This window comes from Camellia sinensis, chromosome 8 (assembly GCF_055761805.1).
Source record: "Camellia sinensis isolate YWXY chromosome 8, ASM5576180v1, whole genome shotgun sequence".
Classification (NCBI taxonomy): Eukaryota; Viridiplantae; Streptophyta; class Magnoliopsida; order Ericales; family Theaceae; genus Camellia; species Camellia sinensis.
In genome coordinates this window covers 152,543,333-152,563,189 of record NC_138968.1, presented here as the reverse complement: position 1 = coordinate 152,563,189, position 19,857 = coordinate 152,543,333, and the positions used below count along the sequence as shown (strand labels likewise).

General features: G+C 37.9%; 2 protein-coding genes across 2 annotated transcripts; one reads left to right on the top strand and one right to left on the bottom strand.

Moving 5' to 3' along the window:
• Window positions 1-238: 238 nt before the first annotated feature.
• LOC114271055 (putative GPI-anchored protein At4g28100) lies at window positions 239-3,326 on the bottom strand. Its single transcript, XM_028212672.2, has 2 exons — window positions 2,245-3,326; window positions 239-818 (listed from the first exon to the last, which is right to left on the bottom strand). Exons 1-2 carry the CDS (start codon window positions 2,845-2,847, stop codon window positions 465-467), a joined length of 957 nt encoding a protein of 318 aa, XP_028068473.2. The 5' UTR covers window positions 2,848-3,326; the 3' UTR covers window positions 239-464.
• Window positions 3,327-15,578: 12,252 nt separating this feature from the next.
• LOC114275570 (cytokinin hydroxylase) lies at window positions 15,579-16,670 on the top strand. Its single transcript, XM_082883828.1, has one exon. It carries the CDS (start codon window positions 15,906-15,908, stop codon window positions 16,524-16,526), a length of 621 nt encoding a protein of 206 aa, XP_082739954.1. The 5' UTR covers window positions 15,579-15,905; the 3' UTR covers window positions 16,527-16,670.
• The last annotated feature ends 3,187 nt before the right edge of the window (window positions 16,671-19,857 follow it).

The following is a 19,857-nucleotide window of genomic DNA, read 5'->3' as shown; positions in this document are numbered from 1 at the left end:
TTACTATTGCAACCATTTATTTATTTTTCTCTCCTATTGTTTATTGAGTGATATTCATGGTGTCACTTCAAATTTTCAAACTAAATTTTGTCATCTGAACAAAAAATTAACCATCAACCTGACATGGGTACTAATTTTGAAGCCATGCTAACACCCAAAAATGTGAAAACTAACGCGAAAAAAAAAAAAAAAAAAATTGGATTGAAGCAAACAAGCTAAATAGTTAGGGGCAAAATTATTAACAAGAAAAAAAAAAAAGGCCAAGGTAAAATGATTTCCTCGTACTACACGTATCGAGAGCATACAAGTCTAAAAATGTGATTCTGAAATTTACAGTGGGCAAAAAGACAAAAAACACCCCCAATTTTGTCAACTAGTTTTCACGTGAACCCGACAAAGCTCAAAGCAAAGGCTGTCAAAAGATGCGATTTACGAAAGCAAAACAAGAAGAACCCAAACAGACTCTACACAGACAATAACACAGAAACAAGAATAATTAAGGGCAACATTGGAAACCAAAAAGTGGTCACCCTACCCGGACAAGGCGACGATGCAGACGAAGAATCGGCCTTTTCGAACTGCAGAGAATCGACGGCGAGAGGCATGTTCTCCTGGTCTGGGCTGCACTTGGTCTCGTGAGGTGGGTGCGCACTGTACATGACGGCGCGTAGAACAGCCGAAACCGTCGGTATGTACGCCGTCTTGTTCCGCGCTAAGAGCCACGTCAACCCCATGAGCTGGCAGTCCCTGCTGAACATCTTGCTCGCTCGGTCACTACCACCGACTTCTTCGCTTCCGTTTTTGCCCTCGCCTTTTAACTGTAATTACACCAAGGGCATTTCCGTCAATTTCGATTGTAGAAAGACGAAAGAGGAAAGGGTGTGCTGAGAGTGGATTCAGTGACAAACCCATTTGTATGGGTTTACAAGGATATGGGTAATGATGCATCATCATCCGATAAAGTTGTCATTTTCTTTAGGGTAAAAAAAGTGTTTTTGGTAAAAAGACTGAAAGCGGAACTGACTTTGGCCTTGATTCATTTGAAGTCCTTCTGCATATCTCATGGCCCATGTGCAAGTGCCACTATAACCAGAAAATAATCATTACATTGTAAATTACAATAAAGCCCACGCTAATCTTTGGTATTTTACAAGGTGTAACACAAAAATGCTAACACACATGATATTCTAAAGTATTATAGAGATTCATGGACATTTTCCTGTCTGAATTCACTTCCTTTTCCTATTTAAAAAAATAAAATACTTATTCTTTTTTTTTTAGCATTGTTATTTAAATTTAAAACTGACTTATTTTCAAATTTAATAACATAACAATCAATTAAAATAACTAAGACAATACTTCCTCTCATATTTTTCTATTCATCAACTAATTATGTTATTTTCACATCATCAGATTTAATAAATAAACTTATATATCAATTTTTTTATTTTTTATTTATCTATTTATTTATTTTTTAAGTTCAATTTCTATCACCTAGTTGATATGTGAGTGAATATTAACTCATACTATTTAAATTTAAGAATAAAAAGACTCACTTAGTTTTTTTTTTTTTTTTTGAATAAATTACAAATACACTCTCGAGATTTGTTTAAATTACAAATTGTCTGTGATTTAAAAAATTATAAATATCTTCTTATCATAATATTTTATTTAATAGAATTAACTAAAAAAATGAAAGATTGATATAGCCGACTCATTTGATGGGACTTAAGGTTTGGTTTGGTTTAACTTACAAAAACTGAAATTCATAATTATTCTCCAACACAATAATGAAATTACGTAAATTATTAATTAAAATATATTTGTAATATTATTAAAAACTGTTAAGTAACTTGATAATTTATTAATAAAATTAACAATTTATTATGAAATTAAAAACTTCAAAAGTAGAAGGTAGTATTTTATTTTTATTTTTTTCCGCAATTACCAAATTATCCATGAGTTTAAAATTCATTGAATAACTGCGCAATTTTTTTTTAAAAAAAAAGAGAAAAAAAAGGCAAGGGTATTTTCGTAAACAACAATGATTCATCCCCTTTTCCTCCCATTCCTTTGACCCCTTCTCTCTCTCTCATTGGTTATATTTCTTTTTTCTTTTTCTTTTTTTTCCTTTTCCTCCAATCACCACCCGTGACGTGGCAAAGGGAGGTGAGGGGTAACCCTCAAAAAGGATCCCAAACATTATTCTTTTCGTAAAAACACAAGATTAGCCGGAAAATATACCTTTTGTAGAGCTCCGAGGCACTTAGTACAACCGGCGTAGGACGAGTTCCGGCAATTACGCTCGAGATTTCTAACAGCCGCCGTAGGTGTCGCATTCCGATTGGCTGTGACGTTGAACGCAGCTGGGCAGCTCAGAGAAGTTATCTGGTGCAGCCGAATTCCACAGAAGCACAAAACGGCGTCGCAGGAAGCGTTAGGCTGAGGAATATTGATGTTTCGACTCTGCAGCGAGCTCTGAAGCGAGTTCACACACTTCTGCGAGTCGTCCGGCATCATCGGAAGGTCGGAAGACGCCGGAGGAACCGCCGCCGAGACCTGTAGAGCCGAGCGAGCGTGCGCCGCGAACAGCCACGCTGCGAGAACCGGGCAACATCGGCTCCGGTCGAGGTTCCGGCTACAGGCGTCCTTCACGCCGCCGAATAGCTCTGCGGAGAGGTCGAGCCGGCACGTCGGCGTCAGCGTCTGGACCGGAAACGCAGGGACCGTGTTCGGGGTCGAATAGTCTCCCGGTTTGAGAGGTTGAGCCGGTTCGACAAGAAAACCGGCGAGTGATCGATGGAAGAGAAATAACGTGAAAACGAAAGGCATCATCGATTTCGCCATTTTAGTGTGGATTCACAACGTGTAAATGTTGAAGGAATTTGAAGAATGTCTGAGATTTTGGTGCTCACGTGTTACTTGTTTCGCTGCAAATGTTACTAGTACAAGCAAATAGAAAGCTTTCAGTGACTCAGCAAAAAATGAACAAGGAAAGTCGAAAGCTTCAGGGAAGAAAAAGGAAGGAAAAGATGTGGAGAAATTGCTTGCAACTTGGGAAAGGGCACAGAAAACTCCTTTTTTTTTTTGGCAAGAAAATCTGATTTGGAAGCTTTTGTGTTTGAAGAAGATGACTAATAGATGAAGAAGAATTTGAAACCTGAAGTGAGGAAGAAGAGTTTCTCCGTGCAGAGAAGTGGAAAAAGCGGAGGACTGTGAAGGATGTGTCTCGATTTAAGGTTATAATAGGTCCAAATTTTGATCAACTGCTTTTTTAGAGTAGATAAAACAAACAACGAATTTCATCTATGCTAGTTTCATGTGGGTTGAATTTAAATAAATAAAAATAAAATAAATATTTAATATATATGGTTTGTTAATTAAGTGTGGGGCCGAGAATTGGAAGTCGTAAAGATTCTGAATAGTCGAATTTGAGAGAGTCGAGATTCGAAGCACTCAGCAACTGGCTCGAAAGCTCAAATCCAACCCTACTCGGCCAAATAACCGATTAATCAAGGGGTCGAGTGAAGATCGGTCTATTATAAAATATGTCGAATATGAGGTGAGGATCTAATCCCGAAACCCAAAGAAGAAAAGATATAAATAGAAGAAACATCAGCCAGAATGAGGTATGTGAGAATTGTTGTGCTAAACTTAGAATACAAGCATTCTTGAGCGTTGAGACTGACTTGTCTGTCGGAGTGTTAATTCTGGCACCCCCGACCGGAGTGTTTATTCCTTTGCAAATGACTAGAACAGAATCACGAGCGTTCCCTAGTATCAAAATAGTATTTCCAAACCACTTCTCCACATTAAGCTTGTTTGGTTTCAGTGTTCAGAATTTTTTTTTATTTTTTGTATTTTAATATTTTCAATGAATTTTTTTAATATTTTAAGTAATTTTTTTTTAAATTTTTAGAAACACCTAACATAAACACACTTAAAAAGTATAATATTTGTGAAAAAAATCTTTAAAAAATATACTAAATACCAAAAAATACAAAAAAAAATACGAAAATTTAGTACATTTTCATATATTTTGTGTATTTATTAATTTTTTAAAATATTTTTTCACAAATATTTTATTATTTACATATATCTAAATAAAGTGCATCTAAAAAGTTAAAAAAAATATTTAAAATTTAAAAAATATTCATTAAAAACAAAAAAATACGAAAAATAAAAAACTCAATTTTCAAAAAACTGAATTCAAAAAACTGATATCAAACACACTAAGTCCTTTTTTTTTTCTTTTTTTTCTTTTTTTAAGGCTTCATTTGGCTAAAAGATTTGAGTTGAACTAGTCACTAAAAAATAAAATAAGATAAGAGGTTAACAAGACAAAATATCACATATAAATCAAAATTATTTTATTTTTTTTACACAAAAGTAAAAAAAAAAATTATCCAAATGAACTTTTTAATCTCAAGTCAAAAAAGTTCCGACTCAAAAAAATCAACTAAATTTTTTTTCCAAACGTGATTTAGTTTAAAAAAAAGGAAAATTTGCTACTTATTGTTGATTTTTTTGACTTTCGAATGTTATTATTGTAATTACGAGCGTGCCAGCAAAGATCAATCAGTCCGTACAGAAAATTAATTGCCAACCAATTATCAGACGATTATGTTTTAGTTCTTTCAACCTCAATGAAGAGGACTTTTACTAGTGGCTTGATTTAGGAGAATTAAGTAAAATAATAATTAAATGAAGAACAGTTGAAGTATTTCATTAAAGACGAAAAACTTACAATGATCCAAACTTAGCCGCATAGAGGTTTACAGCAGCAATTTACTTGAAACTACTCCTATGAATGAAGTGCAGTGCAGGAATTTAAAGTACAGGAAATGTAAGACTGGAAATATAAAACTGGAAAGGAAAATAAGTATAATAAGACTGGTTTTTGGATCTAAGTCTGAGGGCTTTTTCTGGGGCCTTCTCTGCTATTTATACTGCTCAAGGATGACCATCGAACTGCATTTCTAACCGTCGAACTGCTCCTCCATAATCGCTGACCATGTTGCCTCAAGATTAGCTCCATTACGCCATTACTTGTAGTTAGGCTTCCCTCATAAATTTGAATTTGAAATGTGAGTAACTGTTGAAGCCACATCACCTTGCATCTCTTTGTTGATCCACTGCTACTCAGATCTTGTAATAACCAATACTAACTGCCACGTGTACGATCAGGATCGAAGACTTGAATAATCTTCCTATATTATCCTTATTTTGTCACGCGTCGAATTGTAATTGGCTTATACAAAATATGTAGTCAACATTAACCCCAGCACTAATATACCCAATACTTGGTGATATTAGTGAATCAAGGTCTTTTTCCCACGTCTTAGTCTCAAGTGGTATGCTCCAAAAAGAAGGACTTCATGGACTTGGTATGGTCCTTCCCAGTTAGGTGACCATTTGCCAAACTTATGGCTTTTAATCCCTATTGGGAGTATGGTTTTCCACACCAAATCACCTTCATCAAAGCTAATGTGTTTGACTTTTTTATTATAATTTTTGGTTGCCTTTTTCTTTTGAAAAAGAATGCTATTTAATGCCAGAATTCTAGCTCCATCTATACTTTCTAATCCTAAGCACATACTCTGATGGTATTGCTCAGGATTTAACTGGTCTTAGCATTTTACCCTCAAGGACTTAACATTAATTTCCACAAGTAACACTGCATCATGCCCATATGCTAAGGCATAAAGAGTGACTCCTGTGCTTGACCTTGGGGAAGTTCTATAAGCTCACAATACATCCAACAACAAGTTGTGAGTTATGTCAATCCCTAGTATTGTCCTCCACAACTTTTTGTATTCCTTTTTTCAAGGACTTATTGGATGATTCAGCTTCACTATTGGCTTGTGCATAATAAGGGGTGGAATTAACAAAGCTAATTCCAAATTTTGCCACAAAAGACTTTACCATTTTCCCATCGAACACAGTCTCATTATCAATAGTTATAGTCTGTGGGATACCAAATCTGTGGATTAAATCCTTAATGAATCCAATAACCTCAGTTTGGTCTACAGTCTTGAATGGTTTAGTTTCGACCCATTTAGTGAAGTAATCAGTGGCCACTAAGATGAAACAATGATGCTTCGAAGAAGGTGGGTGCATTATTCCCATCATATCCATGGCCCATCCTCTAAATGGCCAAGGCTTTACTACTGCATGCAGGTCAGTTATGGGCACATGCCTGATCGTGCCATGCTTTTGACATGCCTGGCAACCCCTTGCATATTTTATGCAGTCTTTAAGGATAGTTGGCCAATAGTAAGAATGCCTTCGAAGCAACCACCCCATCTTCACACCAAGCTGATAAGCAGCACAGACGCCCTCATGAACCTCAGCCATAGCTGTCGATGCTTCTTTTGAGCCTAAACATTCCAGTAATAAACCATCCCCCCCTCTTTTGTAGAGAGCATTACTGTATATGATGTATTGCATAGATTGCAATTTAATTTTTCTGCTGGCCTTCGAAGATGGGCCAGCCAAGTATTGCATTATTGGATGCCTCTAATCTTGTTCTTGTAAGTCATTATGATTGACTTCTAGGACCACATTCCTTTTATTTAAAGGTGGTATTGATTTCTGGTATGTTGTTTGGCTTATGTCCCTTTGAGTATTATCTCTTCTCTTGAAATTCGAAACTTTCTGAGCCACATCATTAGCTCTATTATTCAAGAATCTTGGGACATGAGTTACATTTGCTATTTGAAATTGAAAAAGCAGATGTAATGTAACAACATAGTATGGCAACATGCTTATACTTTGACATTTGAAAATCCATTTTACTTAGTTAACCACCAATTGAGAATCTCCAAATATGTCAACTGCATGAACTTATAGTCCAATAAGAATTTCCAATCCCACTATTAAAGCTTCATATTCAACTTGATTATTAGAACAAGTAATTTCATCCACTCTAAAACCATGTGTGGTTTATATTCCTTGTGGTGACTTAATCACTATACCAATTCTGGTTAGGCCATTGGCTTTCGATCCATCGAACCACATTTGCCATGGCTCAACACTAGCCATACCAAGTTTCATTATCTCTTGGCTTTTCTGTTTGACATGGATGGTCTGCCAAAAAATTGGCTAAAACTTGTCCTTTTACTGCTTTTTGGGGAATATATTCTAAATGAAATTATGATAAAGCTAATATCTATTTGCCAATTTTTCCTCTCAACATAGGTCTAAATAACATATATTTAACCAAATCTACAGTTGCAATTACCAAAACAGTTGTAGGCAAAAGATAGTAGCTTAATTTCATTGCAGCAAAATATAATGCAAGGCACAGCTTTTCTACAACTAAGTATTTACATTCACAAGAATTTAAAAACCTACTTAGGTAATAAACAGCTTGCTTTTTGCCTTCTTCATTGTCTTGGGCTAAGAAAGCACATAATGAATCTTCTGCTGCAGCTATGTACAACTTCAAGGGCTAATCACCATTTGGTGGCATCAGCACTGGAGGGTTGGCCAAGTAGGCTTGGATGCCTTCGAAAGCAATTTGATACTCTGCTGTCCACACAAATTCCTCTTCATCTTTTAGCTTGATGGAGGTCTGGCTTCAATGATGGCCTTGGCTTTATTCTGGTCAATCTGTATTCCTTTCTTGTGTACTACATAGCCCAACAAGTTTCCAGATGATACGCCAAAAGCACACTTACGATGATTGAGTTTCAACTTGAACTTTCTCATTCTTTCAAAGGCTGCTTCTAAGTGAAACAGATGCTCCTCTATGGATTGGGATTTAACTACAATGTCATCAATATAACACTCTAAATACCTTCCAATGAGGTCATAAAAGATAGTGTTCATAGCCCTCTGATATGTAGCCCCAGCATTCTTCAGGCCAAATAGCATTTTAACCCATTCGAAGGTGCCAATATTCCTAGGACATCTGAATGTTGTTTTGTGAACATCCTCCTCTACAATGCAGATTTGGTTATAACCAGAGTGCCCATCCATCATTGATAAAATTTGATACCTTGCTGAACTGTCTACCAACAAATCTACTATAGGCATAGGATGCTCATCTTTTGGAGTTGCTGAATTTAAGTTTCTGAAATCAATGCATACCCTCATTTTACCATTCTTCTTAACTACAGGCACAATATTAGATAGCCATTCAACATACCTGGCTGTTCTAATAAAGCCTGCCTTGAGTAGTCTAAGAATTTTCTCATTAACTTTCTGAATCACTTTTGGACTCATTCTTCTTGATTTTTGCTTGTATGGCTTGAAATTAGGCTTCATAGGGAGCCTATGTTCCATTAATGACCTATCCAATCCTGGTAGTTCATTATAAGACCATGCAAAACAATCTTTATATCTCTTCAGAATAGCCAACAACTGGTTCCTGTCAAGAGCATTCAACCAAGCACTTATATAAATGGGTTGTTGTACAGAACCTTCCCCTAAATTTATTTATTCCAAGGGGTCTTGTATCTGAGAACTTACTGAAGCTCCTTCTTTGATTCCTTCTGGCTTCGAAGTAATCCCCTTGCTATGTTCTGCACCCAGGTTCTTTGATTCAACATCTTTACTCGCCTCTTCATAGACAAAGTCTGTCCACAAGGCTTCTTCTTCCTGTATTTCCTGAACTTTTGTTTCAATGTCCAATGCACAGTATTTATCAAGGGCCAAAACTCTGGCCTGTTGCTACTTTTACTTGCAGCCAATTATCATGGTCTCTTTCTCTTGCACTTTCTGGACTATTGATTTTACATCCAATATCGAGGACTTAATTAGAGCCAAAGACTTGGCTCCTTGTACTTCACCTCTTTGCCTACAACTAGGCATCATTGTCATCTTTAACGACAACCTCTTCATCAGTACTCTCCTGGACTAAGTGCTTTAGGTGTGTCACTTCCTCATCAGCCGTCACTTCGGATGAGCCATCAGGTTTCCTAAGTATACTGAGTGGTGTCACTCCCTCAATATACAACTTGGTCTCTACGAAGTCTACACAGGCTATGAAAGGTTGAGGATCTGCATCAATTTTCTCTGTCTCTCCATTGCCCAAGGCCATCATTATTTTCTGATGCAAAGAGGAAGGCACACATTTGTTGGTGTGGAACCAATCTCTACCAAGTAAAGCATTATACTTAGCATTGCTGTCGATTACGAAGAATGCCGTCATGCAGTCCCTGGTTCCCACACTCAGGTTGATGGGCAGAATTCCCTGAGCCATCTGTCTGTCTCCAGCGAAACTAGCAATGGTTGTGCTGGTTGGGATTAACCTAGGATTTCTTTTCTCTAGTTTCTTCAAAGAAGATTTCGGTAGTAAGTTTATCGCTGCCCCATTATCCACCAAGACTTGGTTTAATTGTATCCCATCAAAAAAGGTCTTGATATACAAAGGCTTAACATGTTGCGTCATAGAATCCGAGGGATATTCAAAAGGATATGAGAGGTTAATGCTCACTTCTTCTTCACTCTCATATTCAGTTTCCATTGGGGTAGCCATTCCGGATTCATCCTGCACCATACTCACTTGTGAGTCTTTACTAGAGACTGCAATTGGATCAATTTCTTGACCCTCTTGGTTCTCATCTCCAGCTTGGAATTCATGCGGTAGTATGTGTACCATATTCACTAACACTGAGCCAAATTGGATGGCTGGCTGTGTCTGTTTTTCCTTTTGGCCACCTTATTCAGTTACTCCAGAAACATCTTCCATGCTGCTTTCTGACACTTCATCCTTCGAATGGTCTGTCACGACTGGCTTTTCAACCAGAAATGTTTGTTCAGCCATGAAAGCTTCAAACATTTCTTCCACCATTATTTCTTTCTTTTGGCCTAAGCCAACTTCTTTCTCTGCCTCGCTGTCACTCTCCATCAACGCCTTCTCCAATCCTGCTAAACTGGACTTCTCTCTGGCTTTTAGTTCAAAGTGAACTTTGGCCAACTGTTCTCTGCTGCAACCCATTTTTCCTTGTAGAGTTGGTTTTGGAGTATGGTCTGACTTTGGATTCTTTGTTCCTTCTGTCTGTACCAATGAAGAACTCTTTCTACTCTCTTTCAGGTCTTGCTGGTACTGAGTGTACCTACGTTGAATTTTTCTCCTATGTGATTTAGAAATTATGGGGACCATATCTGGTTCCTTTGTTTTTGGGTGCTTAACCAATACCCAATTGTTTGGAGCTACCAAAGGAGGTTTGACCATCTTGCCTTGGTTTCCAATTATATCTCTTTGGGTAAACACTTCCCTAGGTTTGCTCTGCATCACAAACCAATCTGGGACCCCAGGTACCCACGAACTTACTGACCTAGCTGTTGCACTGTTTCTTTCTTCTTTCGAAGTCACCTTCAAAGCTGGCTGTGAAGGCTACTGCTTGGCCCTGACTTTATGCTTTGGGCCTAACTCAGACCTTCGATGAAGGTGTCCACTTTCTATCCTGCGTGAGGCTTGTCTAAGGGGCCAATCTCTGGCTTTGATCCCATAAACTAAACCCTTCTCTGACCTCCTTTCAGAATGACTGTTCTCCACTCTGTAACAGTTAGGTGGCCTGGACTCATATAAAGGCCTCTTACCTTTAGAATGCATTCTATCAGCTGTTGACTCAACCATCAATGGCAGCTGCCTAACACTAGTCGGGTATGGGCTTTTGTTGTAAGCACTGGTTGGTTTAGGACATTTCTGCACATACCTGTAGTACTGTTTCCCATCAATCGGGAGCCCTTTCAACCATTTGTAGCTCAGTCTGCACCTAGGACATATCCTTTGCATTACTGCTGCCTCTAAAGAATCGTTATCCAGTGCTTCTTCATCAGAGTCTTCCCTCTGGTATGGGAGACCTTGTCCAATAGCTGGTAGATTTTCAGTGTCCTTCTTGATAGTTGTCTGGTTGGCAACATGCATCTGTACATTGATTTCTCCCAATTCTTTTAAGGACAAGCTTCGAAAGTCTGACATTATGACATTGGCTGCCACCTCTCCAATTTCTGAAAACGGAATACTGTCGATCCCCATGGCCTTTTCAGCTTTGATTGGGAATTTCAAATTTCCTTTCCGAATTTGTTCTTGGATCATGTCTCGAAAAACAATACAGTTCTTAGTCGAGTAAGACCAAGAATTATGCCATTTACAATATACTTTTCCTTTAAGTTCATCAAGAGATGGAATTTTAACTCCTTTTGGTAACTTAAGGAAATTGGCCGCAAGCAAATGATCAAAAATGTCATCTGCCTTAGTTAAATCGAAAGAGTATTTCCTGTGAAGGTCTTTCTTTTTAAATTGCTGGTCAATTGTTGTATCCTTATGAATTAATGCTTCACAGATCACAGGTTCTTTCCTCACAATCTCTACTGCATCGATCTCATAATTAGGATCTCTATAATATATCTTGTACGATGCATTATTTCGATCTTGTTCCTCCTCTAGTAGTGCTTCGTATCTAGACACCTTATAAGTGAGTTCCACAAAATCTCTGAACTCAGTTGAGTCAAACTTCTTTCGAAGTCTAAACTCTAAGTCATTTTGAGCCAATCTCAAGAATTCTGGCTCTGGCAGGATAACTCTACATTTATTTCGAGCCCTTTTAAATCTAGTAATAAATTGAGTAGCCTTCTCGTCAGGCCTTTGACTTAATCTTGCCAAGTCTGCCATGGAAACCTCTGGCTCCGATTGGAAGAATTGGGCATGAAATGCCTCTTCCATTTGTTGCCAAGTTTGGATAGAGCTAGGTGTAAGGCTAATAGACCATACAAATGCTCCCCCAGTTAAGGAATTTGGGAATAACCGTAACTTCATATAGTCATTATTAGTAAATTCACCGTATTGAGCAGCAAACCTAACAATATGCTCCATTGTTGATTGGTTTCCATTCCCATAAAAAAGGACAAAATCTGGTATCCTGAAACCTCTTGGGTATTCATGTACCCTGTCCAGCCATTCCGGGTACAGTTTCCTGTACACTGGAGTCTGGAACCCCCGAGCCATTGGTCCATACATCTCTCTAACAATGTTAGCAATTTGGTTCCTAGGGACCATATTTTGTGCCTGCTAAACCACTACTGGAGGGGCAAACACAGGATTTGGTGGGCAAACTTGTGATTGTAGTCCTCTTGGTACATAAGGTGGTATATTTGGGATTGGTTGTCCCTGCGGTGCAAGTTACTGTTGGGGGTATGGGTAACCCCTTTGAGCTTGTCCTGTGAAATGACCTGCGAAAGGTGTTGGAACTGGTGTTGTGTCTCTTCCATTTGTAGGAAAACCTTCCAACCCCCTAGGTATAAATTCGAATAAGGGATTAGTGAACCCCCTTGTGCCAAGTACGGCTTCGAACATGGAATTTGGAACCATTCTTATGCCATTTTCTTGTATTGGGCCAGATCCACCAAATTGCATGGCTTCACTGTTGAGTGCTGAGGCATTTTGACCTACTATAGGCCTCGAAATAGGTTCGTACCAAGACTGAGGTGGTAGTCTTTCATAGTTCTGATTACTAGTTTGACCATTAGAATGTCTATTAACTTGCATAGGCTGTTTGTCTCTAGCCAATCTTTGTTGAGGGACATTTAAAACTTCCTCCACGTGTCTTGCGTTTGTTGATTGGTGGTTATTCATTCGATCCAAAAAGAATGTTACCCACCTTTCCATCGTGTTCATTAACTGTTGTCCCATGGCATCTACTAGGCCACTCCATGGATTTATTAGCTGAGTAGATGGAACAGTGGATGGTCCAATTCCTTGGTCTCGTCCAATATTATGAACATGTGGTACTAGTTCTGAAGTGCTGGTCTGTTCGACCATAGGTTCTAATACAATGTGAGTTTTCACAGGATGTGTTATCACATTATCCTCTGGATTAGGTATTTCTACCTTTCCTTCTACGTCTTCTTCCAAGCGTTCATTTTCTCCTTGTCTCCTACGTCTAGCCATTTCAATTGGTCCCACCGGGCGTGCCAAAAATATATGTTGGCTTTTTTGGCTTTCGAAGGTTATTATTGTAATTGCGAGCGTGCCAGCAAGGATCAATTAGTCCTTACAGAAAATTAATTGCCAACCAATTATCAGAGGATTATGTTTTAGTTCTTTCAGCCTCAATGAAGAGGACTTTTACTGGTAACTTGATTTAGGAGAATTAAGGAAAATAACAATTAAATGAAGAACAATTGAAGTATTTCATTAAAGACGAAAAACTTACAATGATCCAAACTTAGCCTCGTAGAGGTTTACAGCAACAATTTACTTGAAACTACTCCTATGAACGAAGTGCAGTGCAAGAATTTAAAGTACAGGAAATGTAAGACTGGAAATATAAAACTGGAAAGGAAAATAAGTATAATAAGGCTGGTTTTTGGATCTGAGTCTGAGGGCTTTTCTGGGGTCTTCTCTGCTATCTATATTGCTCAAGGATGACCATTGAACTGTATTTCTAACCGTCGAACTGCTCCTCCATGATCGCTGATCATGTTGCCTCAACATTAGCTCCATTACACCATTACTTGCAGTTAGGCTTCCCTCCTAAATTTGAATTTGAAATGTGAGTAACTGTTGAAGCCACATCACCTTGCATCTCTTTGTTGATTCACTGCTACTCAGATCTCGTAATAACCAATACTAACTGCCACGTGTACGATCAGGATCGAAGACTTGAATAGTCTTCTTATATTATCCTTATTTTGCCACGCGTCGAATTGTAATTGACTTATACAAAATATGTAACCAACACTTATGTAATAATTTTCTTCCATTTTAGAAACTTATAATACATTATTAAAATTTAAAATTGGTAGCCAATAACTATCAAGTTAAAATTTTCTTACGTTTTTTAATTTAAAATAGAGATTTGTTGATATAAAATTTTCACCCACAAAACTGCCCATCTCAAAAATTTACTAGAAAAACTCTGTAAAACAAAATTTATGGACCAAATTTATTCAAAGTGTAAAAACTTTAAATTTACACCATACTGTTATTCACATAAATTTTTTGACTAAATTTTTTTGCCTTTTACAATTATTGATTATGACATGAAGATCTATATTTTCAATTTAGTTTTTAATTTTTGTGTATTAAAAATATGGAAAATAATTTTTGAAAATTCAACCCAACCGTTTAAATTCTTTTTCATTTTTAAATTCACATAATAATTTACCTCTTACTTTTAGTCATTTGCTAGTCATCATAAAGATAAAATAATATTGTAATTTTTTCTCTATTGCAACGAATGTTGCTATTGATTATTTCTGTGTCCACCTACAATCTGTATTAATTTTGTTTATTTTATTATAATTATAAAAAAAAACCATAAATATACCAATTGTTTAAAACTAGCTAAATGTTTTTAAATCTCAGAAAAAGTGAAGTCATTAAATTTACTTTTAATTTTGAAATTGAAAAAAAAAAAAAAAAAAGATGGGAACAATGGGAAGGGAAGAGATCGTGGGTACAGAGACTAGACATATTAGAGAGAGAGAGAGAGAGAGAGAGAAGAGAGAGTTGTGAATTGATATGGAAAGGCCGTGTGAGATTTGGCAGATAGTGAAGTCCTTTTCCTTTTCATTCTCTATCATCCTCCTCCGGTCTGATGCGAAAATGCGTTTCTTTTTGGGGAGTAATTGCCGTAATCCGCTGTGTAGATAATGAAATGCACGCTCGCTGACCCCATGTATACAAAAACAAAGGCTTGTTTTGGAAAGTTGACTTTTAATTATTTTTTTTAGTTTGTAATAAAAGTTTAAAAATTAATTTTTTAAATTTTTTTTTTTCATTTGGAAAGGTGGTTTTTAGTTAAGGGTAAAATTATAATTTTATCTCTCATGAGTCAAAATATACTACATAGATGAAGTTGTAATATTATAAACTAAATAGGGATAGTTTGGTTATTTGATTATGATTTGACATCATAAATAAATATTAATTAAAAAAGTCAAAAGTCACTTTTTACCAATTTCTCAAATTATTTATCTAAAAAAATCAAAAGCTTGATTAAAAGTCAAAAAATTACTTTTTACCATCTTCTCAAAATAAGCCAAACAAAAACAGCTTCTCTCTCCACATGTACTTAACTAACGTTTGAGAACGGGGAAGCCAATTTTTATTCATTTTTATTGTTAATGTAAATTGTAAATAGTAAATCACCACTACCACCCACTCCACCTACCACCTCCACTACCACCCACTCCACCTACCACCTCCACTTCACCCCCTACCACCTACACCTACTACCACCTTCTCTTCTATATATAAGAGTTGTAATACATAACAATACACATCAATCAATAATACAATTAACATACATCAATTAGATACATTATTCTCTCTGCATTTCTCTCTTTTTTTACATTGAATTTACATGGTATCAGAGCAGGTTTAGAACCTAATATTTTCGCTTCCCCGGCGGGCGGCAACCTCACCTTAGCCGCCCGCCGGACCTCAACCTAGTCCGCTCGAATTTTCTATACACACCTTGAAATTTCCTTTCTTCAACCTGCTGAGTGCACCACTGTTCAGTCGCCGGAGACCACCGCCGCTTGCACGTCGATGTCCCTTTGCCGAAGCTCCGTCGCGACACCAGTCTTCCTTGCGTCTGGTTTCAATCCTCTGCACATAGCCGCATCTCTCTCACGAGACACACCCAACACATGGCAGAACACACCCAGCACACCCAACACAGACCAGCAGCTCACACACACACCCATCACCTCTCCCTCTCGGCGTACACACACATATACATGGCAGCTCTCTCCCTCTCGGCAACTCTCTCTTCCAGAAAACACACAGAAAACCTCACCACCCCAGCTGCGCCGAATACTACGGACATGCACTAGCTCTCTCTCTCTCTTCTCTCTCTAACACAAACCCAGCACACACACACACACCCATCACTGCCATACACCCAGCAGCTCACACACACACACCCACCTCCTCTCTCTCTACGATGGCCACAGTGGTGTTGTTGGTTCTACTAGTTGTGTTTCTCGTCTTGTTCATTAGAGTTGCTTATCAAAATATAACTTGTTACTTGATCACACCAAGAAGCATCAAGAAAATCATGGAAAAGCAAGGAGTGTATGGCCCAAAACCCCGGTTTCTTGTCGGGAACATCTTGGACATGGCTTCCCTCGTCTCCAAATCCACCTCCAAAGACATGGACTCCATCAACCATGACATCGTTGGTCGTCTCTTGCCCCATTTCCTCACTTGGTCCAAACAATACGGAAAGAGCTTTATATTTTGGAATGGAATCGAGCCAAGAATGTGTATAACGGAGACCGAGCACATCAAAGAGCTTCTATCAAAGTACAGCACAAAAGCTAGTAAATCATGGCTGCAACAACAAGGATCAAAGCATTTCATTGGCCGGGGGCTACTAATGGCCAACGGCGATGATTGGCATCACCAGCGCCATATTGTCGCACCCGCTTTCACGGGAGACAAACTCAAGGGGTATGGGGGACACATGGTGGACTGCACTAAGTATATGCTCCAATCACTGCAAAATGCACTTGAGTTGGGTCAGACCGAGTATGCTCCATCCACGATATGTCTACCTTTCTAACCCATCCCTCCAACACCTTTTGCACATCCATCCCCCTTTTTTATTTTTTTAACCCAAAACATGCTCATCTGCAAACCCAACACCCTCTCTCTCCACTTTATCACATGCGCTTGTCCCCTCCTCTCTCCTCCGTTTGATTTCAAAATCACTTCTTTTTTTTATTTATTTATTTTTTTTTTCAAAACACTTTTAATCTCTTTCACATAACCCATCCAAAACAAAAACAAAAAAAAACAAAACAAAAAAAAAAACAAACAAACAAACAAACAATTTACATAACACACATATTTTATTCATCTCCGGGATTAACCCCGATCACAATTTTACACACACACAAAAAAAAAAAAAAAAAAAAAAACATCACCCACCAACACCCATCCACCGGCGGGACTTTTTCCTTATCCCTTCTCTACTCTGCCGACGGTCTTTTCTTCTTGCCTCCGTCCTGGCCGGCTCTTGACGGTGCTGCCTCTGTGTTTCCCGCGCCGCCAAGCACGTTCACTCCCCCCTGCTCCTCCACTGCAGCATATGGCGGTCCTCCAAATCGGAACATCACGGTGGCCTTCCGCTTCAGCTCCTTGTTTTCCGCTTTTAGCACACTTATCTTTGCTCGCGCATCCTTATACATGCGCTGGAGCAGAGCCAGTTGGGCGTTTAACTGCTGCACCTCATTTGTCCTACTCTGCAGCCGGTGCGACAGGTTTGTGACCGCCGTCATGGTCTCCACACATGACTTCAAAGTATACTGATTGGCCTCAATATCAGTTTGCACCACCATTTTTTGCTCCACCAACCGCATCGGAAAGTTCAACGGAGCAAAACCAGAGGCGCTTGGTTGAGGTTCACTGGCCACCGCACCAGTTATCTCTCTTGTTGACTCGTTGAGGTCGGGAAAGAGAGTGAGCAGACCACGGGACGAAGAGGCCATATTCTGGGTAGCTGAACGGGAAGACGAGGCCATGTTTTTGGGTTGCTAAGTGTTTCAGAGAAGCAGCGATTACCGATTGGTACTGTCAGATAGGGTTGGTTACAGAGTGTTTCAAGATTTGCAGCTCTTAGAGACAAGCTCTCCGAGAGTTCAGAGGTTTCAGACTGGTTTGCATAGCCTCAGCCTCGGCCTCAGCCTCCGTCTTGGTTAAATAGCCGAGGCCGACACGCGCATCGCGCCACTTGACGCCAGACGACAAATCGGGCGCGCAAACCAAGGTAGTCACGCGCCTCGCCATCATGTCCGGCACACCTTTTTATGGATTGGGCACGCCTTTTGATGGCACGCCTTTTGAAAGATTGGGCACACCTTTTGAGGACGCGACTTTTGAGGGCTCGATATATATATCCATGTATATCTTTTGGGCAACCTATATACACACTTATACAGTGTCTTCTACACCGGTCAGCTTTATCAATCCCTTTGTTTCAACCTCAAATAGGTTTCTATCTTCACACCTATTTGAGTTTGAGGGGGGGTTATACACAGTATCATGTATAAGTCGCTCATGGCGCACTCCCTAAGTCGCCCCCTTGGTGCACCACCACAACCTCTGCTACAACGGTCCAACATGACCCCGTAAACTGTCTTCTACATCGGTCTGACACGACCACACACTGTCTGCTACAACGGTCCGACATGACCCCATAAACTGTCCCGACATTGATTCCGGTCAGCTGCTACATCGGTCTGACATGACCCCGTAAACTGTCTTCTACAACGGTCCGACATGACCCCGTAAACTGTCCTGCTACACCGGTCCGACATGACCCCATAAACTGTCTTCTACAACGGTCTGACACGACCACACAGTGTCTGCTACAACGGTCCGACATGACCCCGTAAACTGTCTGCTACAACGGTCCGACACGACCATACCGTGTCTTCTACAACGGTCTGACACAACCATACAGTGTCTCCTATCCCATTTTTAATTTTATTTGTCAGCTTATTTTTCTGTTTTGTTATTCTCTCCAAACTCAAGTTGGCTAGTACCTATCCTCCTTGAGTTTGAGGGGGACTGTTAATATAAATTGTAAATAGTAAATCACCACTACCACCCACTCCACCTACCACCTCCACTACCACCCACTCCACCTACCACCTCCACTTCACCCCCTACCACCTACACCTACTACCACCTTCTCTTCTATATATAGGAGTTGTAATACATAACAATACACATCAATCAATAATACAATTAACATACATCAATTAGATACATTATTCTCTCTGCATTTCTCTCTTTTTTTACATTGAATTTACATTTATTATATCAGTCATGGGACCTAACATTTGATCACAAATGACAAACATGATAAAAGGAAAATGTTTAGTAGTTTAAAATTTTGTGGTTTAAATTATTTAAATTTGTCACAATAACGTTATTTTACACTTATTTATATTTAAAACAATATCATTTTGAATGATTTGAGCCATTTGAATCATAAAATTTTAAACTACCTAACATTATTACATAATAAAACTACAAATTTAAAACATAAACGGGTAAGCTAGACAAACAACAATGATAAAAAAATGTTTTTATCACAAATGCCAAACATTCAATGGGTACCTTGTAAGTTGTACATCCCCTCTTATTTTTCTATTCAGTTCACATGTATATAGTTGTCGTTGATAATTGATTTTTTAAGTTAGTTTTTTTATTTTTTAACTATTTTATTTTGGGATTAAAAATTTATTTACTTTGACTTTTTTGATTTTTGTAAAAGAAAAAACAAAATGGTTATAATTTTAATGTGACATTTTATCTTATTGACATATTTAATTTATTTTGTCTTTTGTAATTTTTTAGCTAAAAAGCCAATGCCAAACGATAAATTTAGAAATTTTAAAATCATAAAGAATTATAATTTTACCTTTTAATATTTGTAAAGTTTATCATTAATTTGAAAATATTTTTCTAAACATATATTGAAATTAAATTATCCCTATAAATTTTATTTGAAAAGCAAATTTAAAAACTTAATTATAAAATCATTAAAAAAAATTATAATTTTGCCTTTTAATATTTATAAAGTTTATCATTAATTTGAAAATATTTTTCTAAACATATATTGAAGTTAAATTATCCCTATTATTTGAAAAGCAAATTTAAAACTTAATTATAAAATCATGAAAAACTTTTACCTTTTAATATTTGTAAAGTTTATTATTAATTCAAAAATATTTTTCTAAACATATATTGAAATTAGATTATTCCTATAAATTTATGTGAAAAGCAAATTTTAAAAAAAATCATAAAAGGTATTGGGAAAAGAGGGCATCTTAGGGATTTGACATGACTCTGTGAAACTCTTTTAAGCAACTGTATCTGCATGA